This window comes from Balaenoptera ricei, chromosome 16 (assembly GCF_028023285.1).
Source record: "Balaenoptera ricei isolate mBalRic1 chromosome 16, mBalRic1.hap2, whole genome shotgun sequence".
Lineage (NCBI taxonomy): Eukaryota > Metazoa > Chordata > Mammalia > Artiodactyla > Balaenopteridae > Balaenoptera > Balaenoptera ricei.
This window is the reverse complement of record NC_082654.1, coordinates 16,300,148-16,327,568: the sequence shown is the minus strand read 5'-3', so window position 1 is coordinate 16,327,568 and position 27,421 is coordinate 16,300,148. Positions and strand designations below refer to the sequence as shown.

General features: G+C 51.9%; 2 protein-coding genes and 1 long non-coding RNA gene across 13 annotated transcripts in view; 2 read left to right on the top strand and 1 right to left on the bottom strand.

Annotated features, from left to right (window-relative positions):
• Nucleotides 1-4,901, top strand: part of VWA2 (von Willebrand factor A domain containing 2) — a 65,923-nt gene extending 61,022 nt beyond the window's left edge. Inside the window, 2 exon segments of the mRNA XM_059900285.1 lie at nt 16-324; nt 4,776-4,901. Coding sequence (XP_059756268.1) covers nt 16-131 — 116 coding nt within the window. The 3' untranslated portion in view covers nt 132-324; nt 4,776-4,901.
• AFAP1L2 (actin filament associated protein 1 like 2) overlaps nt 3,568-27,421 on the bottom strand; it is a 96,306-nt gene continuing 72,452 nt past the window's right edge. For 2 of the 9 annotated variants that reach the window (XM_059900275.1, XM_059900276.1), the window contains 14 exons: nt 26,334-26,424; nt 20,628-20,833; nt 19,247-19,426; nt 18,429-18,518; nt 16,823-16,907; nt 16,191-16,295; nt 13,486-13,697; nt 11,445-11,590; nt 10,474-10,585; nt 7,978-8,476; nt 7,528-7,683; nt 5,896-6,110; nt 5,656-5,778; nt 3,568-4,771 (listed from right to left, as the gene is read on the bottom strand). In XM_059900275.1, coding sequence (XP_059756258.1) covers nt 4,745-4,771; nt 5,656-5,778; nt 5,896-6,110; nt 7,528-7,683; nt 7,978-8,476; nt 10,474-10,585; nt 11,445-11,590; nt 13,486-13,697; nt 16,191-16,295; nt 16,823-16,907; nt 18,429-18,518; nt 19,247-19,426; nt 20,628-20,833; nt 26,334-26,424 — 2,247 coding nt within the window. In that variant the 3' untranslated portion in view covers nt 3,568-4,744. Of the gene's footprint in view, nt 4,772-5,655; nt 5,779-5,895; nt 6,111-7,527; nt 7,684-7,977; nt 8,477-10,473; nt 10,586-11,444; nt 11,591-13,485; nt 13,698-16,190; nt 16,296-16,822; nt 16,908-18,428; nt 18,519-19,246; nt 19,427-20,627; nt 20,834-23,549; nt 23,634-26,333; nt 26,425-27,421 lie in introns of all 9 variants that reach the window. The other 7 variants (XM_059900284.1, XM_059900279.1, XM_059900282.1 and 4 more) reach the window with 7 other exon arrangements.
• On the top strand, nt 13,351-26,466 carry LOC132350789 (uncharacterized). Of its 3 annotated transcripts, XR_009498003.1 has the most exons (5): nt 13,351-13,692; nt 22,658-22,731; nt 23,284-25,169; nt 25,272-25,389; nt 25,803-26,466. It is a non-coding gene; the product is annotated as an uncharacterized LOC132350789 (long non-coding RNA). The 3 variants fall into 3 exon arrangements; XR_009498005.1 differs by lacking the exon at nt 22,658-22,731; XR_009498004.1 differs by lacking the exon at nt 25,272-25,389.

Here is a 27,421-nt window from a genome sequence, read left to right as displayed (position 1 = left end):
TCACTTCTTTCCCAGGGGCCTTGAGAGGAGACGCCCCCAAGACACGTGGCCCCAGCCGAGAGCCTGCAGGAGGGCAGCAGCTGCCCCCCTCCCAGCTGCTACCAAGAAGGCCTGGGTCCCCTGGGCGCTGAAAGGGGGCCTGCCCTCAGCGGGGCATCCCGTCTCGTGGGGTCCTTTGCGTGTCTGCCTTCAGCCCTGTCCGGAACCCTCCTGCCCACTCTCCTGACCCAGGGCGAAGAGAGGGCCCAGCTGCAGACACTGCTGCCTAGGGACGCGGTAGCAGCTGATTTCCCCCCTAACGACGATGTTGAAAACTCTTCAGCTGTAAGTACTTACTTTGCTGACCTAGTTGAGTGCTGCTGAGCTGGTGTCATCTGCCACCTTTCCCCTGAGGAGGAACAGAGGAACCTGGAGGCTTTTGATGGCCTGTTTGAAGCTCACTTTTCCCACAACAGATGCTAAGTAGAACGTTGTTGGGACAGTCATGCCCAACAGAAGGCAGTGACGAGAGTGTCACTCGGACCCCTGACGTGATGGCATTTCAAGATAGAGGGTGGACCTTTAAACACATCTTTCTCCTAAGATGTCCCAGATGGATTCATTCTTAGTTTGAAAAGGGGCTTGAGTGGCATTTGTGACTTGTTTTGGTGGCTGGATCCGCATGTGGGAGTTGGAAAGGCCCCAGACTGGAAGGTGACTGATTAAGCAGCTGTTTGCCCTTGGGGGAGGGACTGAGTGTGCAAACAGCCCTGGTCTCGAGGGGCCACGTGAGCTGGGCCTGGGCACTGGGCAGCATTCCCTTCGAGGGGCTTCTCAGCCTTTACTTAGGAGGGTTAATTGCGGGGTGTTTCTTGAGTGCTTGTCTTACTCTGCCCTTTGGGGGCAGAAAGGAGTAGAATTCTTTTTTTTTTTTTTGTAATTTATTTATTTATTTATTTTTGGTTGCACTGGATCTTCATTGCTGCGCACGGGCTTTCTCTAGTTGCGGCGAGTGGGGGCTGCTCTTCGTTGCAGTGCACAGGCTTCTCATTGTAGTGGCTTCTCTTGTTGTGGAGCATGGGGCTCTAGGCACACGGGCTTCACTAGTTGTGGCTCACGGGCTCAGTAGTTGTGGCACGTGGGCTCAGTAGTTGTGGCTCATGGGCTCTAGAGCGCGGGCTCAGTAGTTGTGGCACGTGGGCTCAGTAGTTGCGGCTCACGGGCTCTAGAGCGCAGGCTCAGTAGTTGTGGCGCACGGGCTTAGTTGCTCTGCGGCATGTGGGATCTTCCCGGACCAGGGCTTGAACCCGTGTCCCCTGCATTGGCAGGCGGATTCTTAACCACTGCGCCACCAGGGAAGCCCCAGGAGTAGAATTCTTAAACTCAATCAATATAGAACAAAGAAACTTGGAGGAGTTTTGTTTTTTTAGGCGTAGATCTTATGCTGCTTGGTTTTAGGTTTTTTTTTTTTTTAGACCTGGTTTTGAAAGGAATATTTCAAGAAGTAATGTTGGTTATTTATTTAACAGGAGTTTTTGTACCTAAATGGCAAAGAGGCTTAGTTGGAATATTTTCTGATGAACCAGATATTTCCTTACTCCACAGTATTTAGGAATCAATTCTCCCCCTGGGTGGTCGTGTTGGGAGTTGGGTTTTTGGTAGAAGCCTTTGTAGATCTCTGATTTAAATCCAAATACTTTATCACAGTTTTTATTTTTAAAGTAAATACCTTAATGTGATGTTTTATAGGCAAACATTCAAGGCTACCTTGGTTTAAGTACTGCTTAGCTTTAAGAACTTTAGGATTTCTGGTGCAAGAAAAGTACTTGACAGGTCATCACCATGCTTCTGTTAGACGTTAAAAAGTCCTGTGTGCTGAGCACTGCGTTCAAGGGATATTTTCATTCCTATTATTGCTTTTGCCTTGGCAGAAGGTGACATCAGAGCAGCGTCACATGCCCACCTGGCAGGTGCTGATAGGTGATGTCTGAATTTACATGAACCCCTTGTCTTTATATTAACAGCAGTTTAATCATTTCATAGTGTAGGCTTTTTGTCTGGTTCAGGGCTGACATTTTGATGTCCCATTTGAATTGGACTTAAAAAACCCCACACAAAACTGTGGTCCCTGGGCTTACATATCAAAGGCTTTACTGTTTCTATTTTTAGGTCCCAGCCCTTGAAACTTTTTTACCTTTTCTAGTGAAGGTGTGAAGAGTTCAACCCTTTTCGGGTCCCAGTAGTGGCAGAGGGAATTCCTAACAAGATAGCCTTAAGTGATCTTTTCCCAGCCAACCCATTTTCTTTCTTTTAAAATAAATTGGCTTTTAATTACACATGTAATATATAAATATGTTCTCCTTGGAAAAACTTAAACACTACAGATAGATCATAAATATTTTTTTTTCTCCAAATGATCCTTATTCCAGCCAACTTGCTAAATGCTTTAGTTCTAATAGTTGATTATTTGATTCTCTTGCTTTTTTAGAAAGATAGCATTTACAAGTAATAACAGGTTTGTCTCTTCCTTTTGAAATCTTATACTGCTTTTTCTTGTCATCTTGCATTGTCTAGAACCTTCATAATAATGTTTTAAAAAGTAGTGGTGACAGCATGCATCTGGTTCTTGACTTGAAGGGACTTTTTCATCATTATATGTTATTTTCTGTCGATTACTTGGTAAGGAATGTTTACTTCTATTCCTAGCTTACAAAGAGTGTTTATTAGGAGTGTTGAGATTTGTGGTTTGCTTTTCTGCTTCCTTTCAGAAGATGTTTTTTCACATTTAATCGGTTAATATGATAAATTACCCATTAGTATATTTTCAGTTGTTGAACCACCTTTGATTTCTTGGATGAATGCTGTCTGGTCACAATACCTGATTCTTTAAGCACTGTTGAATTTCACTTGCCAATATTTTAAAGCTTTTTTTCATCTGTGTTCAAAAATGAGATTGTTTGCTTTTCTTTTGCAATGTGTGTTAGCATAGCTCTGATACAAAATTCTAACTTTCTAAAATGAAAAATATACAGTCCTCAAACGTTCAAGCTGCTATATTCATAGTGTTTTCTTATAATTTAAAAAGTCTTGTCAGTATCTGTACTTAAGGCCTCCTTTTCAGTTCTGCCATTTAATACTGCCCTAGGCTGTCTTTTTATTGTATTCGCCTTTTCAATGAGCCAGAAATTTGGTTTTGTCATTTTTAAAACCAGCATGTTTATGCTATAAACTTAATTACTACTACTAAGGCAACTTTCCAGGTATTGGTACCTTTTTTCCCCCCCAAGAATTATTTAGGAGTGTGTTTAATTTCTAGGAGGAGTACTGACTTTCAGTCACTTATGTATGATCGGCTTCTAAAGATGTTTCCCTTGTGTTAATTTTACTATTAAAATCTTCTTTCAGCCTTACCTATGCTACTTGATTTAAGGAGGCTTAAAGTCTCCTGCTAAGATCCCACCTTGTAGTTCTACCAGTTTTTACTGCACATAGTTTGAAGTTCAGTGCATAAATAACCATGATGTTTCCCCCCTTGAAGTAGAAGTCTACCAGGCCTTGCCCCAAGTCGTTCCATGAAATACAAGAAAATACAATTAACATTTTATTAAAAAAAAAAAAAACTAACTCACCACTTGAGACACCAAGTGTTTATGACAAAGGAAATAAATGCCCTGGGATTAGAAAGACAATAAGACTCAAAAGACCTTTAGTTCTCAGGAACCAGTGTTAAAGAACTCTGATTCAGAACCCCCAGAAATGAGGCTGAGAGATGATAGGTGATATGTTCCAACCTGTGTTAACCAGTGCCATCAGAAGAGAAGAACGGGCAACACAAAGAACAGCACTGCCAATTTTAAGAGAAGAAAGAGACCACCAGAAACAAAATTCTCCCCTTTTTTCTTGGAAAGGGCCTGGACATAGAGCACAACTTAAAAAAACAGGGACTAAGAGAACATTATATTAAATAACTCTTCTCTTAAAAATCACCTCACCACAGGACTGAATCTGTAAACACAGGGTAATCTTGTTTCTATGGTAATGTAAAATGTCAGTTAAATCTCAAAAGACACTTTTCACTGTTCTAAATTACAGGATTTTAAACATCTTTTTTTCTATGTAATACAGCATCACTTAAAATTTTATTTAAAAGCAATTGGTTCTGGCCTGCTTTAGCCTGAAAAAAAGTCCTTAATTTACTGGGAACAGTGCCTCAGCTTGGTCCCAAATGTTTTCCCCGTTGCCATTTCTCAAAAAACCATAGATGGTTTTACACAGTTGAAGACAAGGACGGTTTAACCCCTGACACCGCTAAGAATCAGATAGGAGATGACAGTCAGGAGTTTAGACCTTCTCAATCACCAAAGCCATGTGATCAGTGGGACAGGGCCCTGCTACCTTAATTTTTCTCTTCCACCAAAGTCTCCACATCAGAATCTTTTCACTTAAAAACCTTGATAAGGCAATTGCTGAAAACTTCAAGGAAGAAACACAGAATACCCCTAAATACAGCAATGTAATGTTTACAACCAATAGACTTAGGTCTCCAAAAAAGTCTTTTTTGTTGTCGTATTATTTCCTTTGGCCCCGCGAAGGGACAGAGCCTCCTCTTAGCTGAAGTTTTCCATTCATAGAACCCCAGTCCTTCCTTTTCCTTGTAAACAGACTCACCCTTTTACAGAGTTGCTGCTTTAACGAAGACTGTAACGAAGCAGGATTGTCACCAAGGTCCATATTGACAGCAGAGTCTCTAGATGAAGTTTGTTTCCTAACTTGCTCCTTTCTTCTCCCATTCCTAGGGTACCATTCAAACACCAGCATCCCCCCAAAAGAAGAAAGTTAGTTTTCCTCTGTAGCCAACCTAGCTATTCCTAGAAGAAGCTAGGAATAGAGACGCCAATTAAGTAAGGTTCAACCCCTGTGTGTCCCCCACTGCTTGGAGCACGTGTTCAGAGATTTTGAGGCCATGGAGCAGCAGAGAGGGGGGTGAGTGATGTCTGCCGTGGCAGTGAGGTGGCAGTGGCTCATGTGCGTGCACGGATTTAATACTTAGTCATTGGTGCAGGTGCCTCAAAATATCTCCTGCAGGTAATAAGCAGGATAAAAATAAGGAGCAGAGTTTGCCAAAAACACAGGCAGCTCTAGGCACGCTCTTTACTGTATAAATGAGTCAAGGATTCATAACACTTTTTGTCTAGCCCTCAGGGAAAAACCCAGCAGTGGCATCGGCTCCCTGTTTACGCCTTACTGAGCCTTTGCCACCAGCTGGCCGGATGGCTTTAGGCAAATCCATCACCTGTCTGAATCTGCTTCTTTAGTTTTCATGGCAGAAGTCCTTCAGAGTCACTGAGGTTTTTTTTAATTGGAAAACTGTCCAGCCCCAGTCTGTCTCTGAACTGCAGCTCTCCCCCGGACTCTACTGATAATCACGTGGCGGGCAGTGCAGGGATTCACGCGCCCTCAGGCTGACTGGTAAGGACACTGAACCAAGCGCAAGCACCTTTCTGGTTGGTCAATGCCAAAGACACAGCAAAGCCCCCGCCCCTGCCCCTTCCTGCTGAGAGCAGAGCACTCACTCGAAGCAGGAAAGTGCCACCCGCATCAGAAGGGGGCCCCCACTGTAGTGACAGTTCTGCTGTCCACCCGTGGCCCTGAAGGAGGCCGGGAATGACCGCTTACCTTGGCTTTCTGGAGGACGGTGCCTTTGCCCGTGACCGTGACCGACAGAGGCCTGTTCTTGAGCGCAGTTGCGGAGTTGACTGGGGTACAGTCTGGGGCAGGAGTCGGGGTGGCAGCTTTGGGCTGTGGTGACAGGAGAGAGGGAGGGCTGAGTTCAGGGCGGGGAGGGGTGACCCCGTCCCCAAGCCCATTCCAGGAGGCCCTGCAAGCAGCTCAGAGGAACGCGGCTCCCGAACTCACGCGGGGGCTCACGTTCTCCAGGTGGGTGGTGTCTACGGTCGTGCCCAGCGTCACGGGCCCGGCCTCGGCCTTCTTCAGGCTGTCCTTCACCTCCACGATGCTGAGCTCCAGGTCCACACGCCTGCGCTCCTCCACCCTGCACTCCTCGTCGATCTCCTTCAGCTTCTCCTCCAGGCCGGCCGCCGCCCCCTTGTCTGCAGAGAGAAGCCAGTCGGCTGCAGGGAACAAACAGCCCTTCAGCCAGAAGCCCCACCAGGGGGGAGGCAGGATTCGCACACGCTCTGCCGGAACGGGACCCCAAGTGGCCCCGGACCACAGCTCTGGCTCCAACACTCAGGGCTGGGATGGGCCTCTGTGTAGTGGGCGGCCTCCCAGCCCAGGTCCTGTGTCCGCACTCCACAGAGGCTGGGGAGGCCCTGGAAGAAGAGCTCTGCCTTCACAAGAGGGCCCGAACCTGAGTCCTAAGTCCCTTCTGGTAGAGAGACTCTCAGTTGTTTGGATACCTGCTACTGTGACAGCGACCTCAAAGGGACAGAGAAGCTTTATTAATGACCCTTGGAGGATGGCTGGGCCGTTGCAACCTGCCCCACACGGTTCCCCCCATCCTTCTGGCGCGTGCTGCTTCCCTGGGCCTAGTGGAGCAGTGGTCCTCAGCCCTGGCACCTTCTCAGCCCTGTTTTATGCTTCCCTCTTCACCCTGGAGTTCTCAGGTTGGTCCTGTAGCACCAAGAAATGACGACTTATGAAGAGTCAATCCTAGGAGCTCGCTGCTAGAGGAGAGGATGGTACCACATGTGTTCAATATAGAATCCTGAGCATGAGCGACTGCTAATGAGGAGGAGTGATGAAAGTTCTGAAATTGACTGCAGTGATGGCCGCACAACTCTGAATATACTGAAAACCACCTGTAAATGGGTTATCGTATGGTCTGTGAATTCTCGATAAAGATGTAATATTAAAAAAAAACAAAAACAAACCAGGGGGTCACTTTGTGCCCCCATGACCTTCCGCCACCAATCATGTTATAAGCTTCCCAGAGAGCCCAAACCTGTTAGTGTGAGTCTGCAGTTTAAATATTAACTGAGCCCAGAGTTACTCTCTGAAAACGAAGTCAAATGCTGCTGAAAGGTCTTGGGAGACACAAGGTGCTAGGAAACGGCTGAAGAATGATAAGAGGATGACTTGGAAAATAATCTACAAGGATTCAGATTTCTTTAAAATGAACACAAACTTAAGGTGCTTGTAAAGAAACGACCAGATGAGGCATTAGAGATGTGGTTAATGTGGAAACCATGACCCGGGGCACCCGTCAGCCAGCCCAGGTGGCAGGAAAAGACCTTGGCACTGCATTAGAAGATGGGCCAAGAAATATTCATTTGTGTTAAGTGAGAATCAAACATTTCAGGTCTAAACACATAATTTTTGGAGAATTTCCTCCTTTCACCAGCTTTTCCAACTACGTCCTGGTACAGGACAGCGACCCTTCAGACAGGCTGGAGGGGGAGGGCTTTGCAGAGAGCATCCACCAGTGCCAAAGGCTGACGGGGCTGCAGCCCAGGTGCACAGATCCGGATTCGTCCCCCGGAAAGCCCAGGCCCCTCCGCGGGCCCTCTCTGCTGGGGGGCCCCTTACCTGTACACTTCAACAGGGTCTCCTTCAACTCCCGTTTCTCCCTCCGGAGCTGAGCCAGGTGCCCACGGATTTCTTCCTTCTTCTTCTCAAGCCTCTCCTTCTCCTCTGTGTACCGCTTCACCTCGGCTTCTGTCCTGTTCTTGCCAAGTTTGACCTCTACAGACCCAGAGAGGGGAACCCCCGGGTCAGCCAGGCTGGCCCCTGAGGGCTGTCCCACCCCACTCCACAAGCTCAGACGGAACCCAGGGCTTTGGCAGTAGATTAGAGCTGGCTGCCAGGCCAGCCTAGCACGGACGGAAAAGGAAGTGGGGCCCACCCTTTCTTTGCTGTGTGACGTTGGGCAAGTCCTTCACCTCTCTGAGCCTCTGTTTCCTCATCTGAAAGGGAGGGAATCGGGCTAACTTCTCCAAGCCCTTTCTAAAACCTTCAACTCTTATCTAGCACAGGCACCTGCATTGGTTGCCTTCAACCTGTCTTTCACAGGTGGGCTGGCCCCGGCTGGGGCGACGGGCACAGTGTCAGGGCAGCTCGGTGGGAAGGAGATCTTCTGCTGTTCAGTCTGGATTTTGACTGCCGTGATTCCCAGGGACGGCTCCTCAGGTTCCTGACTCCCCTGCTGCATCTGCTTTGGGAGAAAGCAAACAGGACCCAGCTGGCCGAGGCACCCCGGAAGGTGAGGCCAGCTCACCTGCTGGGGGACCCCCTGTACCTGCAACTCGGGGTCCTCTGGAGACTTTACGAGGGGCTCATCGGGGGTGGGGTTCAGGTGTGCAGGGAGGGCCTCGGCCGGAGGGTCCGGCTGGGGCGGCGTGGGCGAGGGGGCCCGGGCCTGTGCACCGCCGGTGCTGTGTAGGAAGGACTTGACGGGCGTGAGGTCCAGGTATACGCGGTCGGGGTCAGGCTCACTCGGAGCATCTGTCGCAGGAGCAGCTTCCTCAGGGGCCTCCCCCTGCATAGGGAAGAGACGGGGGGCTTCCTCCACTGCCTCGGCTCCCTGGGCTCCGGAGGGGGCCCTGCCGCAGGTCTCCTGTCCCCTTCCTTGTGCCGGAGCTCACAGGGCCTCCTTCCCAGGAAGCCTCTTGCTGAGCTGGAGTTAGAAGGCCTGGGTCTGCCATTCAAGAGCTGGGGGACCCAGGAGACAGTACTTCATCTTCCCGACCTCACTTCCTCATCTGGAGAGAAGAGACTAGTAGTACCTCCCTATCAGGTGGCTGGGATTAAATGAGATAACCCACAGAAGCCCTTAGCACAGAGGCCCATGCCCAGTGAAGGAGACCTGCTGTCAGGGTGATTATTGCACCTCAGCTATGAGCCTCAAAGGCTAATGGTGTCTGGACAGCTACACGTAAAAGAATGAGATAGAACGTTTCCTCATACCATATACAAAAATAATCTCAAAATGGATTAAAGACCTCAGTGTAAGACCTGAAACCATAAAACTCCTAGAAGAGAACATAGGCAGAACACTCTTTGACATAAATCATAGCAATATTTTTTTTGGATCTGTCTCCTAAGGCAAAAGAAATAAAAGGAAAAATAAACAAATGAGATCTAATTAAACTTAAAAGCTCTTGCACAGCAAAGGAAACCACTGATGAAATGAAAAGACAGCCTATGGAATGGGAGAAAATATTTGCATATGATATGACCGACAAGGGGTTAATATCCAAAATATATAAATAGCTCATACAACTCAATATAAAGCAAAAATCAAAGAATGGGCAGAAGACCTGAACAGACATTTTTCCAAGGAAGACATACAGATGGCTCATAGGTGCATGAAAAGATGCTCAATATCGCTAATTATTAGAGAAATGCGAATCAAAACCACCACAAGATAACCACCTCACACCTGTCAGAATGGCTATCTTCAAAAGCCTATAAATAACAAATGTTGGCGAGGATGTGGAGAAAAGGGAACCCTTGTGCACTGTTGGTGGGAATGTAAACTGGTGCAGCCACTATGGAAAACAGTACGGAGGTTCCTCAAAACAGTAAAATAGAACTACCATCTGATCCAGCAATTCCACTCCTTGGTATACATCCAGAAAAAGCAAAAGCACTAATTTGGAAAGCTACACACACCTCAGTGTTCACAGCAGCACTATTTCCAGTAGCCAAGATATGGAAGCAACCCTAGTGTCCAACAGGTGAATGGATAAAGAAGATGTATGTATGTATTATATATGTGTGTGTATACACACACAGGGAATATTACTCAACCATAAAAAAGGATGGAATTCTGGTATTTGCAGCAATATGGATGAACCTAGAGAATATTATGCTTAGTGAAATAAGTCAGACAGAGAAAGACAAATACTGTATGATATCACTTGTATGTGGAATCTAAAAAATAATACAAACAAATGAATATAGCAAAACAAACAGATTCACAGATATAGAGAACAAACTAGTGGTTACCAGTGGGGAGAGGGTAGGCAGGAAGGGCAAGATAGGGGTATGGAATTAAGAGATACAAACTGCTATGTTGATAAGCAACAAGGATATATTGTACAGCACAGGGAATTACAGCCATTATTTTGTAATAACTTTTAATGGCATATAATTATAAAAATACTGACTCAGGTTTACTGTGCTGTAAACCTGAAACTAATAGAATATTGCAAATCAGCCATACTTCAATTTTCAAAAAAGGCTAATGGTGTTGCTGCTCCCCATCCCACCGCCACACCCCGCACCCCTGGCACTGACCAGGGTGATTAACCAGCTGTTTTATCTAGACAAGTCCCCACGCCAGGCAGACGGCACTGCCCCACTGTACAAAATATGACCTCGTTGCGCCTCGGTTTCTGCACTGATGGCCCTGAGGGTGACCTGGAGTCCATTCCTCTTAGGGACCATCTAACGATCTCTGGCGTTGAGGCATTGAGGTCTGGCAGGAAGAGGATGGGCAGCCCCAGGCTGCAGCCCAGCCGGCGTCCTTACCACTGCCGTCAGCTCCGACACCTCCACGTCGTCATACAGCAGCTCCTGGTGAGCCTGGCCGGGCAGGCCGTCAATGTAAGTGTTCGGCTCTGAGAACTTTCTCTGCATCAGTCTGGAAGACACGGCGAAAGAGGATTCAGGACAGGGTGGTAAAAGCCACCAGTCTCAAAGGATTCATAACAATGAGACGTGCAGAGAAATCTGTGGGCTGTGCAGGAGGCCTGGGGACTAGCTCTGACCGCGTTTTGAAACAAATTCATTTATTTAGGGGTATCCTCTCCCTCCCTCCCCAGGGCCTTCTTACTAGAACTCCTGGTTCCAAATTTCTCTTCCCAAAAAACAAACTTCCCTCGCCCCGTACCCCTCCCCTCTTGGAATCCTTTTGCCATCTTCTCGCCCTGATTTCTCCTTTTCAGGATCTCCTTCCAACGACAACAAAATCCTTTCTCGCTTCACCTTCACGATGCACTTGTCCAGCACAGACCAGTTGCTTTCCCCATTTTGGCTCAGCCGGCTTCTACCCATGCTACTTCTGCCCCCCCGACGCAGGACCACTTCTCCCCGAGTCCCAGTTTGCTCATCTGGGAAGCAGAAGTACCACCCCTGCCCGGCTTACTCTAGGGTGTGCTGGGACCCAGCGATGGAGCCACGGGAACGTGCTGCCTTCACAGTAAGGACAGCAGGAGGCCAGGAAAGGCGCCAACTCTGCCTTCAAGAGCTGGATAGGGTCTCATGAGAGCCAGGGATGCTGTGGCTGCCCCCGGGCCAGAGGCCTGGCTCAGCTCTTTGCTGGGCCTCCTGCAGGGCTGCTCTCTGGCCCTGGCCTGCCTGCTGCTGGGTAGAACAGGGCCCACCCTGAGCTCCCAGCTGCCACCCTGCTCGACTTGACCACCAGAGGCCAGCCTGGGCCTCGGTCTAGAAGCGTGGCTGGGAGTGGGAGGGTGCAAAGCGGGAGGCCCCTTAATACTCACAGCAGAGAGGTTTTGGCGGCGCTTACGATGCAGGAAACCCTATCGGCATCCACATAGTCGTAAGTGAATTCTTCTGGGTCTGTCTTGGAGCCCGACTCAGAGAGCAGGAGGCCTAGCCAGTGGCCCATTTCCTCGGAAGACTTGGCCTGGGAGGAGGCCGAGAGGGACATGAGCAGGGCCGGAGTGTGCTGCCTGGTGCCCCACCCCGGGCAAGGCCTCTGAGAGCCCTGGGGCCATGCTCTTCATTTTCACTAGCATATCCCATCCCCCAGGGACCCCAAATGATATTTCCTGCTACTAGTGACACCCTGGTGCCACCTCAATGATGCTGTGGACATTTGTCCCACGTATCACATGTGATGTTTATAAACACGTATTTCTGGAAGGCTAATGGACCAGGAGAGGACTGTTAAAGTGTATGTATTTTAGGTCGACACCTCTATTTTATGAATGATCACATTTCAGTTTACAACCCTAATCCATTTATACAAGACTACCTGGATCCCTAAGAAATAACAAAATTCAAATTTATCTTTGTTTATGGTTTCAATAGTCAAGATGTCTTATACACGTTACACCAGGTCAGCTGGCTCTGACAAATCATGAACTAAATTCCAGTGAAGTTGGTGCCTGATTTTCTCCAGGGGACAATGCATTCTAATCAAATATGTATTACATTTGAGTATTTCTATTAAAATGCCAACAGGGTTTCTGGGCTTTATAATGAGAAGGAACTGGGAATTCTATAAATACTGCAGGTTTACTTTCATGAGGAAAAAGTCACCATGCTGGCATTACACAACACAGCTCTGCCACCTTATTGCTCTTGCGATCAGAGGGGCAGCTAAAAGTGCAGTTTGACATTTAGCTGGTTTCCTTTCCCCACTCATTTTCAAGTGGATTTCTCAATACGGCTTTTCACCAGCTGCTTCTAGTTCCTGCTACCACCATCCCTGCCCTGGGCGATGGCAACAGCTTCCTAATGGGTCTCATTTTATCCCTTCCTGTCCCCCTTTCCTCCGTCCCCCACCCAGCAGCTGGATGAAGAATCTTGGAATCCAAATCTGAACATGCCACCCTCCCTTGAAACCCTTTAGGGTCTCCCACTGCTCTTAGGATCAGCCCCCCCTTCCCTCCCCACCTTGTCCCACAGGCGCTCCCTACACCAGCCCCCATCCACCCAGCACGCAAACTTTCCTACCTATTCGTAGCGCCTGCCCCACTGCTGAGTGATTACTAAGTAATCAGTTGGGCAACCACTGAATAATATCTCACTCTTGTACTAGCGTGTAAGTTCCACGACAAGGAGTCTGTCTTGTTCACCATGTCACTGTGCTGAATAGGTATCTGTCAACGGGATGGATGGATGCAGGAAAGAATACAAGCTTGTCCCTGGGAAGCAATTGGGATGTGGATCTTTTAGCCACCAGAGGGCAGTATTGGAGCAAAATCTGGATGAAGACCCCTGGACACAGGACTAGATGAACAGGGGTGAACTGGGGTGTGTGCTTAAGTGCCTGTAAAGCCCTCTGGCTCAGGCCTGCCCGGCTCATTGCAAGGCACTAGGTCACCTCTTATTTTTGTAAATGTAACATAACATCAAACAGAGGATGGGGAGTGGGAATAATATAACTGTGTCACAAACCTTATTATTCCCCCCCAGATAAGCCCTAACAGTCAGCATTTTTATGTACTGGCCCCCATCTGGTGATACACAAACGAAATCACAAACCCGCTTTGAGTCCCCAGAAAGTTTTTCCAGCAGCTCCGGGAGTTATAAATACTCCTCCTGCCCTAAGTGCAGGAAGTAGCTCATTGTCCCGTTCCTATAACACAACCACCCTGAGGTCAGAAAGGGAATGGAAATTTTTTTAAAACGCAAACGATCTCAGGCAAAGGAAGTAAAAATAAAGGGTGGCTAAGTTGACTCTCCCACTGTAGGACTGCGTGGTCCTCAGGACCTGCGGCAAGCAGCCGTGACCACGACCTCTGCCCTGGCCGTGCCTCCCCACTCCCACCCCAGCCAAAGGGCCAGCGGTACCTCGAGCTTGGCCAGCTCCTCGCCGTCGTGGAGGATGCGGAAGGAGTAGAGGTGGTCAGGGCTCGGGTCCGGCACCACCTCACAGCCCACCAGGCTGAGGGGCTGCTGGGCCGCTTTGCTGCGGTTCCGGTCCTGGTAGAAGTACAGGTGACTGTCCCTGACGGAGCACCAGCGCGACTTCCACTGGCTGTTCACCAGCACGTTCAGGTAACCTGCGGGGGGGGACGCGGCTTCAGGGCCGGTGGGTGGCTGAGGGCCGCCCTTGCCTCCGGACCCCGGAGAGGCTCCTCCAGATCTCGGCTCCAAGGCTTGCCATGCTTTCCCCGAGAGACTTTCTTGCCTCGTAGAGGCTGTGAATTCTCCTTTGCGTTAGCTGCTAGATCCTTTGAAGGTGGGCAACACCGTACTACTGGGTTTTGAAAAAGGCCTGTCCGGAGGGAAGTGAATCGTGCCTTGGCCTAGACCAGGCAGAGAGTGTGTGTACGCGTGTGTGTGTGCCTGCGTGTCTGTGTGTGCGTGTGTGTGTGTGTGCAGGACCGAGGCTGGCTCCCCCACCCCGGCCTCCTTGTCTCCCGGCTCCACGCCACTGCTCTGCAGCAGCCCTTCCCCCGCCCCTGCCGGCCCAGGCCACCTGCAGGAAGCTCGCCCCAGCCAGGGTGTCCTGGCCGCAGGTGCGATCCCCTCACCTCCACAGCCTTAGCTCCCGAAGCTCCCCTGACACCTTGCCATCCCCGGTCGCTCGGTCTCAGCCTGCAAAGGCCTCCTCCCCTCGGCCAGCTCCTCCACATCCTCCCAGAGGTGGCTGGCCCTCCTGGGTCCTGCCCTCCCTGCTCTGTCAGCCTTCAGAACACTTGAGTCCTGGAACAGTGACATTCTCTGCTTCCATGTCAGCCTCCCAACTGGACACAGAGCTTGTCAAGGGCAGGAACTTGCCACGTTCGTCTCCAGCGCCTGGGTCTGTGCCCCTTGGCCTCTCCACCAGGGAGCCCTTCTTTCTCCGCCGGCACACAGGGGCTGCCAGTGCTGGGTGCACCCATCACGTAGGCCTTTCTTGTTTTTAAATGGTTGCATGTGTTGGGTTCAGCTTCCTCCCCAACTTAGATGAATATTTACGGAGCTGACACCGTGTGCCAAGCACAGCCTTGTCCCTGGGGCTGGAAAGATCAGTAAACATCCAGTCTTCAGGTCCCTCTGCCTGCCTGCCCCACACACCGTGGGTTGACATCTCTCTGTGCTGCTCACCTTCCCACAGGCATTGGCTTACAAAGCGGATGCCTTCTCCATCCTAAGGGACCGGCAGCTGCTCTGAACCTTAGCCGGGAAGAACTAGGCCCATGCAACAGGGTCAAAGTACATGGCCACCTTCGCACCCAGTCCAGTGCTGGACACTCAGTGGGGATCGTGAATTTTTCAGGGCCACGAGACCATCACATCACAGTAGCAAAGTGGAAGAATGTGAGCCCAGGACCTAGGAACTCTGGCTCATTCAAGCAGGCGCCCCACTCACCCATCATAATTCTCTGGACCAAAGAGAGGCGGGGAGCTCAGACACTGAGTCCTGGGAAGGAGAGTATCTATGTTCTCTCTGGCCCTTCCCCAGCCACAGGGGACAGGAGCATGCTTCCCTGCTGAGTAACTGCCAGCAAGAACCCAGCCACATCTCCCAAAGTGACTCACTGGGACCAGGCTCCCAGGCCCAACACCGTGCCCTCTGAGGCCACAGGGGCTGGCAGAGCTGGGCCGTTACCTGGCACCCTGGCCAGAGAAGCAGGAGGCTCCAAAGGTAGGGCCCTGTCTGCTGCTGCCTTCCGGTTCCACCAGCCCACCCTGCCAGCTGCAAAACACAGCTGAACTGGGACTCAGGAAAAGAGCCCAGAGCTGGTACACGGGTTCCATGAGGAGGAGGAAAAGGCCAAAAGATGGACAGTAGTGGCCTTCAGGCCCCGGGGGGTAAGTATAGCAATGAGCTTTGGGTTGGAAGCCAGGATATTTTCTGGGAAAGGTCTCTCTGTCTCTCTCTCCTGTCATCAGTTTCCTCAAGGCCGAGTAAGGGCAGCAGAGATGACCTGGAGGGCCTCCCAGCACCCACACATCCCCTGTGTACCAGCGACACGGGCTTTTGTCATCCCCTTAACAGGTCTTACCACTGCCCTCTCAGAGTCTTTGCTCCTGCCCGCGGGGGCCATCCCAGACCGTTTAGCTCCCGCCCGGCCTTGGCAGCTCAGGTCCAGGAAGCCATCCATCTCTGTCTACAGAGTAAGAAAGGTTCTTTCTGTCCCCGAGTCCTTGTAGCTACTAAGACGGCACAGTGTGTGGTTATGGGTATAAGGCCATCATCTCTGTTGAGCTGTAAGCTCTCAGGACTGTGTCCTCCACCTGCTTGGTCCCCTTTCCCTAACACCGTGCCTACCGTGCTCCGTACACATTGATCAAATGAACATATAACTTTAAAGACTGTTAGGAGGACAGCCGTCAATTACCCTTCACTTCCGCACACTGCAGCAAGAGGGTCTGGTGAGGCATAAAGAGCTACCTGCAGCGAAGATCAGCAGAAACCGTGGACCGTGGACTCACTTGCCCAAGAGGTGCTAGAGCAAAACCCCAAATCCCTGCCCTGGCCGTCTGAGCTGCCTTCCTGGAGACGGGATGCGGCCCAGCGGGGGAGCCCACCCTTTGGCCCAGGAGGCGGCTGTGATCCATCTTACTGGATGTCTCGAGGGACCTTTCCGGAGGCTCCAGCGAGGTAGATTTCTTCCTGCCCAGGTTCATTAGGTTGCTCAGTTTGAGGCCAGCAGAACATTTCTTCTTGACTGTCAAGATGAGAGAAAAAACCTTCAGCCTTGCACACAGCCTACCGACGTGCCCTCATGGAAGATGGAAAAATTTGCAGACCTGTCCCTGTCCTGTCTGCCCCTCCCTGTGTGCGCACACACACATGCGCACACGCGCACACACACACACAGGTCTGTGCCCCAAACTTGGATCCACAGGCCAGTCAGGTGTGTCTCTAGAGGCACACCAACCTCTCTTACAGAACATGTCAGCACTGGAGAATCTTTACAGACTGAATTGGCTCAGAGAGATCTGAACTAGGGTTAGCAAACAAGAAGAGATGAAAGAATATTCTACCCCCAGCAATTCATGAAACGTAACTTCAGTTTGGTCCTCTCTCCCTTTTTCCGGGATCTATCAGCTGTATGTTTCTAAGCAGTTTGGAAATCGGAGGCATGCTGGAATTAGCTGTTAAAACTCAGTAGGGTTGAGCCAGACAGCCGAGCCTCACAGCCCGGGATACCACCCCCTCCCAACCCTAGGCCGAGAGCCAGAGCGTGTGTACCATCTTTGGTCTCTGGGACCTCAGGGTGGCCATCTATGGAGCTTCCATACTCCGAGGCTGACAGGTACTTCTCAGTTACATCTGGCTGTGGAAGAGAGAAAGACAAGTGGGTGATCTTGTCTGGGAATGGTTACCTGGGAGACCACAATTTAAGGGAAAATAATAGATGACTCTTGGGTGTAGGCTAGGGGTCACCTTGGAGTCCAAGTCACTGGTGGGACATGGCCAGGCTTCCCTGGGGCTCCCTAAAGGACCTGCCTTTGCCTTCCCTTCTGAGGTTCCCCACCCCATCCCAGAGCATCTTTCCCTTCTTCAGGCCACCACATACCCTTGATCATGAGTTCTCAAGATGACTGCTCCACTTGGTGTGACAGCGGCTCCGTAGCCAGTGGGCAGGGCAGGTAGCCAGACCCCGGGTGCGTGAAAGTCTGCATCGCAACCGAAGCTGACTGTCAGGCTGGGACCCACCCATACCAGGAGCGTGAGGACGTCTTTTGAGAATTGACTGTACTACCAACACGGCAGGCTTTGGAGAAGGGCTGGCTTGTCCTCACAGGGTCAGACCACGATTCGAATCCCACCTGGAGCATTCTCTAGTGCGGCAGGGCCTCTCTGAGCCCCACCCTGCGTGTGTATAAAATAGGGATAACACCCCTGTCTGCATTCTCAGGGCTGTTGGGGGACGAGAGACGGTCCCTAGAGTAGACACTCAGAAGATTCCAATCAGGCTTCTTCTACAACCACTGACTCCAGACCTCTGGAAAACAAGCCCAGCGACTCCCAACCAACAAGGCCTTCGCTGAGGACCAAGGAATGCTGTACCTGGCCAGGGAACCTGTGTGCTGGGTCTTTAGGGAGAGGTCTTGTTTCTCACCCCAATGTGAAGGAATCTCCAAGTTTACTCTGACTTTCGTTTTCTTGTGAATGACCAAGGAATGAATAAGAACGAAAACATCAGCCCCCCTTCTGTCACTCTAGAAGGCTGTGGGTTTTCCTCCATGGGGGTGGCCCGTGCCTTCCCAAAGAGCAGAGGGCCTCCTCCCTGCTCAAGGCCTCTGCCCACCCTCTGCCTCCCTCCCTGCCGCGGGTGGGGACCCCAAGATGAGCCACAGGGACCCTCTGTGCACAGCAGGCTTCCAGGCACCCACCTGGGGACATGGAATGTGACCCCGCAGTGACAGCCCTCCCCTCGGCCAGCACCCAGCCCAACTTTCTCAACTTTGACCCTAAAGCAGGGGTCCCACAGCTCCATGCAAATCAGCAGTAGGGCCCTTTGGTTGGGGTCCACAGCCAGACGGTTGCCCCTGAAGATCTACTGGGGACTAAGTGGGAAGGAAGAGCCTCGAAAAATAAATCTCCCTGCCCAAGAACGGAGGCAAAGTGACTTTTGTCCCAATAAACCTTCCCCCAAGCAAGCAAATATTGTAGGCTTCTATCATTCTCATCAGTTTCCCTGCCAAGCTGAAGCTACTGCCCTTAGCCAAGCACTGTATGTTTCTTATCAGTTGGGCTGAAGTGCAAGAGCAAAGCTCCCCACCTTAACGCCTTTAATTTTATGGAGACAAAAATGGAATTGAACTCTCTTTCAGGCAGGGTAGAGGCTTACTTTCGGACAACTCAGGCGCTGGGCATCTGGGGTGTACTGGTTTCCCTCACAAGCTCCTTCAGAAGGCAGGCCACTCACCTCCTGGATGACCTGAAGGAAGAGGAAGACCCTTCAGGCCTGCACTCACGGCCAGACCAAAGCTGGAGCCCCCCCTAGCCACGTGTGGCCTTGGGACCCAGCCGGGGAGGGGGCGTGTTCCTTAGGCCCTGTCTCCTGCAGGCCCCCAGGTGTCTGGTGGCGTGCCAGGGAAGCGGGGCGGGGAGGCAGGGCGCAGGGTTGGCAGCAAAGCCCGAACAGGGCCAGAGCAGCCAGCCCTCAGCTCCTCGAGCCCCCTCTCACCCCACCCTGGGCAGGGGTGGCTGTTCGCTGCGGGGGTAAAAACCCACACTTGCCACATGGCTCTCTGGCTCCTGGGGGCCGTGGGGCTCTCTGTGGAGGGTCTGCGTGCTGCCTGGGACTCCAGCCTGGACGCTGCCTTGGTCCAGGCCAGGCTCCCAGACATGCCTGTCACCGTCCACCCCCGCTCCCCCGGGAAGGAGCCTTTGAACTGGCTGGCGATGCCTCGCTGCAGGCCAGAAGGCAAGTGGATTTCAACTGGAGCCCAAGTCCAGGTGGCTGAGAAGGTCGCCGACCTGGCCCTGCGATCCATTTCCCTAAGACGGATCGCTACCGCTGACGACGCAGGAAGCCCTGCGAACTTGAAGGATCATAGACACTTTACCCCTGACCACAGCCATCCCTTTGAAAAGGCTGGGGAGCCCCTGGGAGCCCCAGAGCGGAGCAGGCCCACTGCCCCCGCAGCCGGGCGCCTCCCTCACCCTGAGCCACTGCTCAGCTTGGTCCTTGCTCTGCAGGCCCAGCACGATCACGTCGGCGTTCATCGGTGTGATCTTCAGCTTGTGCTCCTTCTTCCGCACTTGCTTCTCCTTGTGCACCACACTGCTGCCCAGCAAGTTCACGTCCAGCTGAGGACTGTGGTCCTTGGAGGTCTTGTAACACTGGAAGAGGGGAGAGGCGAGACGCTGCTTGGCCGGGTTCTGCAGAGGAGGGGGGCCGCTGGGCAGGGCAGGACCCGCCGAGGGGTGGGCTCTGCACGACAAACCCAAAGGCCGGACACCCCTGTGCAAGTGCGGAACCGTCACCGCCAACACTGGCAACGCGTGTTCTCGGCGTCAGGGTGACCAGGCGGCTGTCTCTGTCTCCCTCAAGCCTCCTCCTCCCGCTCGCCAGAGATGCCCCAGGGCCCTGCTTATCCAAGCTGCTCTAATCCCACTGCAGACCACTCCGGCTCCTAAATGTGTCCTCTGCAGGCAACTCCCACCTCTCCAGGGTGGAAGGCACTTTTTCCCAGTTCTCTGCCTCTCGGCTTCTGTTCCTTGCTCAGCTTCCCCAGTCAGGGTTCCCCAAAGGGGATGAAGGCCCAGTTTATCATCCGATTCGTTAGGAGATGATGTGTTAGCAGAGCAAGGAAGCGACTCTCTTCCCTACCAGAGAAAATGCATTATCCCTCTGTTTCTCACTTGTAAAATGGAGGTTCTTTACGGGGCTGCTTAACAGGATTACCTGACAAACACCTGCACACAGCAGGGCGGGTTGTAACCAGTGAACAAGGGGTGTTTATAATGACTCCATGGAACTTCACATTGGGACATAAAACCAAATTTTAAAGTAACAAGAAACGGGGCTGTGGTCAGAGTACTATCTTCTGATTCCCTTATGGATCTCATCTTATCGTCAGTCATTCAGAATATTCCAACTTTTGAGAAGATGCCAGTGGTTCTCATGCTGCACCTGAAAGCAGGAGCCGCCGCTGGGGCTGGGGGCTGGGGGCTGGGGGCTGGGGGCTGGGGGCTGGGGGCTGGGCGGGTAGCCCTGACTGGGCAGCAGGCTCCGCCTCAAAAGGACTGTAAGGAAGAAGGAGCCCACAGACCAGGGGACAAAACGATCCCCGGAAAAAATATCTGTGGGATGGGATGGGGGGGGGCGAGGAGAGGGGGCGGTCATCACAGACCCTTTTGAAAGCCTGCTGAAAGTACGAGCCCTTCCTCCTTAAGAGAAAGCACGTTCATACACGCACACGAAGCTCTGCATGTGATTTCGGGCTGGGGGAGAAGTAGAGACCCCCTGATGTACCAGGCTCTAAGCACCTGGCATCAGGGACCACCCGCACCTCCACTCCGGGGAGAGGAGGGCACTCACCAGGAGCCTGGTGTCCTTGATCACGCAGAGCTGCTTGGCCCACTGGCCCAGCCACTTCTTGCGCCACAGGAAAGCACAGATGCGGGCGTCACGCATCAGCTCGATGCTGGCCTCGGGCGAGGGCCACTGGTAGGGGGCCGACTTGCCCTTGCTGCTTTCGTCCTCGTCGTAGGACTCGTAGGAGCTGCTCACGGCCTCTCCGTCCTCTGCAAGGAAGAGCCCTCCGTCACAGCTCCAGCGGGCGGGGCATGTTCCTAAACAGGCTCTGCTCCTTCGGGAGGGAGGGGAGCAGGCAGGAGCAGCCAGTGGTCCCCAGGCCACCCCGCCCCCTCCGTGCCCTCGGACCAGCCCACAGGCACCAACCACACACCCAGGCAGACTTTCCGGCCCCCCAAACCCCTGAGCAGAGCGCCTTGGGTGCTGCCTCCGGCCGCAGACACAGGTGACGTAAAACCAGGAGTCTCCCTCTTCCTCCTCAAGTCCTGTCGCCTCAGACCCCATGGAAACCTCTGACCAGACACGGCCCTCAGACGTCTGCTCTTGAGAAGTCCAGTGCCCCTGCTTGGGGCCTCCATTTCCTCCGCGGAAGGATGAAGCAGTGGGGTGAGATCACTTCTAAGGGCCCAGGAGGAGAGGGTCGCCATCTGAGCCCAGAGCTGGGCGAGCCTCCAGCAGCGGCCCACCGGGCCTGCCCTGTCCCTGGTTCTGTCCTGGGAACAGCAGGAAGCAGTGGGTCCTTGGAAGTAAGAGACGAAACAAGGCACAGCAGGAGCTGGCTCTCCGGGGGAGGCGGCCACGCTCGCACTCCTGAAGGCTCTCCGCATAGTCACGATCGATCGCAGCGCTTCTGGAACATCGACGCTTATCTTCTGCGGGCTCTGTTCTCTTTCCCTCCCCACAGAACGCCTCCTGTCACGAACTTGGGCCCTTCTGCTCATCTCCACCTAATACCCTTCCTGTCTAGCAATGAGCCACCCTCACGTTTTTATTCTGTTTAAAAGAATCCCAGAACGCACCAAATAGCACCCGATCCTATGCCCGCTCCACATGCCTCGGTTTCTGCCTCCACCACCCTGCAAGAATTTCTCTGTTCCCCAGGCCTCACTGCCCTATTCAAGGCCAACAAAAACTAGGTGCAGAAAAAAGTCAGTCAAACCCCGAAATGCAGGACACGGAGAAAGGAGAACCTCAGGATCCAGGTCCAACCCCTGGCTCAGCACAGGAATCCTGTCTGTGGTAACCCTGCCCCAGCCTCTGCTTGAATGCCCCCATGGACGGGGAGCTCATACCCCCCGATTGCTGGACAATTCCTTCCATTACTGGGCAGCTCTAACAGAAAGTCACATCTACTTCCCTGTGACTTCTACAGACACGTTCTGTCCCCTTGAGTCAGAGTGAATGAAACCTCTCTTTCTTCTCCACATTACCCATCAGAAAAGAGACAGCCCATGGGTCCCCCATCTTCTCTTCTCCAGAAGCCTCTTAAACTACCTGCATAGCTAGGTTCCTGCAATACTAAGAAAACAGAACCGCATTTGAATTAGAATGAGGCCACGGCCACAGTTACTCTGGCTACAATGCCAATGAAAATGTGTTTTATTTTGCTTTAATATTTCTAAAAATAATACTTTGACTATTTTAATATCAGTCTTCTTGAAAAGCAGTGTGATACTATTCCCCTTCCTGGCTTAATAAAAAAGTTGCATACTTCAAAATTTTATACCTATTAAATAAACAAAGATTGAAAATAGTGGTGCTACCCAGTAGGGGACCCTGAACTCTCTCGTATGGCTGGTGGCAACATAAATTAACGCCAGCCTCTCAGGAAACAACCTGTCAGCCTGTTGTTTCGAGAGCCATGAAAACATTCATACCCTTTGACCCAATAATCCCAGTCCTGGGAGTTTATCCTAAGAAACGAGTTTTTAAAAAAGGAAGGAAGGGGGGAAGGTTACATGCATTAAGACATTCATTCAAGTGCTACTGAACAGTCAGCAGCAGGAGACTCAGGAAAGTCTGATTTCATCCAGCGTACCGTGCAGCCGTCATCAGTGAAAGCTCTGAAGACTAGTCTGCAACTTGAGACACTCCTTAAGATAAGACGGTAAGTGAGAAAGCACAATTCAAATTATCTCTGCAAAGAAAACAGTACTGAAAGGCCCAGAGAGAACTCAAAATAGTTGATTTGATCCAGTGGTAGGATCAGGGTGATTCCGTAAAAAATGTCCCCCTTGTCAGCACTGCATTAGCTGCACAATAAATGAAATAAGAATGATGTAGTCATTGGGATAGCTCTCTCAGTGATAAAGATTAATAAGCGAGGCTGCAGAGTTTAGTGTGAAGAAGCTGGCCGAATCCCCCCCCGCCTCCCCGCCCCCGGCTGTTTTGTGCTTCTGGGGCTGCCCCACATGTTCCATGGAGAATTCTAACATCTGCCCCTCTGCCTCCAGGGGCGGTGGGGATGCTACCTGGAATAGCTTGGAGGAAATCTAGGGCAAATGTACCGACCGTTTTATTTATCTCTAAGAGTGATCATGGCCCAACCATAAATGTAAGGTATTCTTAAACAGGTACTTGGCTTCTAGAGGTCGCAGGATGAACAGGAGTGAAAGGCAGGCTGCTCAGATAATTCCATCCCCCTTTCTGCTGTCCCCAGGTGGAGACTGCACCCACTGTGTCCTGCGGCATGTCCTCGGGAACAGGGGGCAGGACGGCCATGCCACGCTCTGTGTCCTCTAGCCGTCTGTTCGGATGCTACAGGCAGGGGTCTGCAGAGGGACAGCACACGGCGTGCGCATGCAGGACCCATGCATGAGGACGGGAAGAGGGCGGCAGCCACCCTCGGGGCATGCACCCCGCCTCAGAGAGGGCCAGGCAGCAGACACGGGATCGCCGGCATTCCCGCTCTGGGACAAGCAGTACCCAAGGTGATCGTGGCGTAAACGACTCCTTCAGGCACCTGCACCCATCTGGGGACTCCACTGGGGGGAAATCTGCCAGAATGATCTGTGTGGTATCCAGAAGTACAGACAAAGGCAAGAGGAAGAGAGAGAAGATGAAGAGAGCAGCAGACCCAAATGCAGAGACACAAAGAGTTGTGGCGACGCGGCTGCCCTCCCACCAGAAGTTAGTGCGTTCCCATCGGAGATGTGGGCTTGTCAGGTGTACCCCAGCCCGGCCAAGGACATCATTTCCCAGCCCCTTCCCATCCAGAGATGTGACTTCCTGCCACCAATGGAAGGTGGGTAGAAGCACTGGGTGTCACTCTGGCTGGTGCCTTTAAGGAGCACATAGAGGTTCTCCACCCTTTCTTTGTGGTGGACTCTGTGGCCTCAGAAGGTGACCGAGCCCACGCTGGACGGAGCCTGCTGACCAGTAACGCCCAGCTGAACTGTTCCGTGAGTGAGAATCAGATTTGCATTGGGTTACTCTAAGCTGCAAGAGGGGTGGTTTGTTACAGCAGCTGCCGTTACTGATGTCTACTGTCTCTAGCAGGAGACACCAGCGATGCAGGAGCTCCACCTAATAGCTCCTGCACAGGCAGGCAGGGCACTTACTAAACTTGTTCAGAGAGAGGACCTGACCCAGGGAAGCAGTGAGCGGACTGCTGATAAAGCAGGCCAAGAGGCCAAGCAACTGGTCTTTTTCAGGAAGTCAGCAAAATCGCTGTTGGCCAAAGAAGTAGAGCAAGGGGCGGGAGTCCAATGGTCATTTCTGCTGTTGTGACCTGTGCGTCCCACTGGTCAAACAGGTGTGGGTGACAGCAGGCAGGAACCAAGGGCAGGCCGGCTTATGATGCAGGGGAGGCCCCCTCTTCGTGATAAGTATGACCAGCTCCCCACAAGTCATCCTCCGTCCTCGGGCTGGCAGGAGACAAAAGGCAACTGGGCTTCTCCCCACCCGCCTTGCTGACCTTGTGATGACACCCCCCCCACCCCCCGGTTCTGGATAAAACCAATATGAACTCCCAGTCGAGAGACAAACACCGGGATCCTTCTGACTGCTTGTTTGTGTTGAGATGAAGTGTCTGCCCCACCAACAGGCCCCCAGGAGCGTCTGGGAGGCAGGCCCCGGCTGGCACAGGCCACACCCCAGAGAGATGGGCTTCAGACACACGGAGGTGCTCCGCGGGGTGAGTCACTGCTCCCACCTTGCAGACGCACCCAGACAGCCCCACCGCGCGCTCAGCTCCAGTCTGAAATCACAGTCTGGCCGGTGACTTGGCAACACCTCACAAGCTAAGTGACGTCTGCCCACAAAGCCAGCCTCTTAGAATAAAATTCCTTCGGGCCAAAGAAGCCCTCACCTCCCACACAGTTCCCGGGACCGCAGACAGTAGGTAAAGTGTGAAGAAAGAGGACAAGAATCCCATGTGGCTCCAAGTGACTGGCCCCATCTCATCCCAGGGCCAGTTCTCTGTGACACCAACAAGGCCCCCCTTCGGCCAAGTTCATTCCCACCACCAGGGATCCTTACCGCTGACGTCTGCAAGTTGCTTTATGCTTTCAAAGACCTTTCACTTAACGAAGGAAAGAGAAGGAGGTAAGAAAGGGAGAGTGAGGGGACCAGAGTCCAGCTACCTGGGAGAATGGGGTCACAACCATCTCTTTCTTCCAGAACCTTCAAGGCCTTTCTGTGTTATAGAATCCCCACAACAAGAGCATTTCTGATCCAACCTCATCAGGCTGAGAACCACTGGCCGAGGAGAGATGACTCCAGCGTGAGCCCTGCCCCCAAAGCAAAGGCCATCTACCTCAGTTAGGTCAGCCACAAACAACCCTCCCCTCCAAAGGGTGGAGAAAAGTCTATTCAGAGAAAAGCCAAAGTCGTTACCAAGGCCTGCAGCTGCCTTCTGTGTCCCCATCTCCCATCTCTCTCCCCCAACCCCACCTGCTCCTGCCACAATGGCCTCCAAACATGCCAAGGGCTCTCCTGCCTCAGGGCCTTTGCACGTACTGTGCTCTCTGTTTAGAAAGTTCTTCCTGCAGGTATCAGCCCCATCCAGTTCTCACTTCATTTGGGAATCTGCTCAAGGTCATGCTACCAGAGAGGCCCTCCCTAATCTAAAATAAAATCCCTCTCCTGCCCCAACCCAGCCCCTGCAGCTTTCCATCCTGACAAGTTATCACCACCTGACACATCCTATGTTTATTTGCTGTCTGTCTTCCCTCGCAGAATCTAAGTGCCGTGACCACCGAACCCCACTGAATCCTGCGTGCTGCTGAGCTCCTGACTCCTAGAAGTCATCCCCACATGGTACATGGTGGGAGCCCAGTGACTATTAGTCCAGTGAAAGAACCTGGAAACTGGGCTCTGGCTCAGCCTGACCACATTTCCATTGCTTACGGGGCCTTGTGCCTCTCGGCCAACACACCTCTTCTTTGTCACATTTCTGTGCTGAATCCAGCAACATCCAGGCAGGACCACAGAAAGCATCAGACACAGTAAACCAGCTCCTTGTGGACCACCCCGAGCCCCTTCTTGCAGGTGGGTTGGGTCTGCTGTAGGTCTCAGCTCCCCAGCAGATCAGAGGCCAAATGCTCTGTGGCCAGTTCCCAATTCGGGCCACGCTCTCTAGTAAGAGCCGCCCAGGCTGCCCTGTGTTTCTAGCCAGGGTAAGCGTGCCGGTCACCACCAGAGGAGTTGGCACTGGCATCCATGCAGGAAGTGACTGGACCCCCTCCGAGCCCCGTCCCCAGGATGTACCATTGAGGGATGTGTCATATGGTTCAGCCTCTTCATAGTAACCCTCTGGAGACTCGATCTTTGGGATGGAGAGCTGCTTCCGTTCTGGAATCTGTGGTATGAACAAATAAAACAAACATTTTCAGATACGATACACTGGGAACAACTTGGAATTAACCCTTTGGGTGGAAGGAGAGGGAACCAGAAGAAAAATATGCCCAGCTTGGACGTCAAGCAAGTCGAGAGGGAGAACAGGGATTATCGTGGCTCCCATCAGCCACCCATCCACAGTGTTTGGTTTGCATCCAGCTGGAGGGCTGTGGGCGCACTGCTTAACCTCACCAAGCCTCAGCACTCCCCCCGCCCCCTGCAAAATGAGGCTCCGATGCCCACCACACACACAATATCATTGTACACGTGACATAACACACTTGAAAGGCCAGATGGTGTCAGGCTGTCGTGGTAGCTATGATGGCTTCTGCATAGAATATACTTTCTACAAAGACAAGGGCTGATCAGGGGTACACAGAGGAAGAGGACCAGGCTTCTAACTCCCAAACTTCTCCCATAACAAGTTCAATCATTTGCTCAGCAGATACTGGATGGCTCCCACGGACTAGCTGAGGGACACAGCCAGATGGTCAGGAGTCAGTCCTGAGAAAGTCTTAACTAGGTAGCGAATGCTCACAGCTCCTTATCAAGTGCTTTAACAGACAAGGTCAGAGCTCCATGGGAGCCTGGAGGGTGCGATGAACATTTAGGACCAAGGAAGGATGCTCAGAGGACAGGACAACCCCGCATTTCTTACACGGCATGAGGGTGAATGAGCATAATTTGAGTAGAATAAAAAACATATGCAACTGTGGAGAAGAAGAGAGCATGAAAATCGTTCTCTCCTCCATTATTCCATCTGTAAGATGGGCACTAGACTATGAAGGTAATCTCACAAGCAATAGCAGGGGAGAAAAAGAGGTAGATGGTGGCATGACTATTACTATATATAGGTCATGAACGTGTAAGTGTCCATCCACACAAGTCTCTGATGTCTTTCTGAATCACGAAGTCCCTGAAGAGGGTCAAGGGAATATTCATGATGAGAACAGAAATGG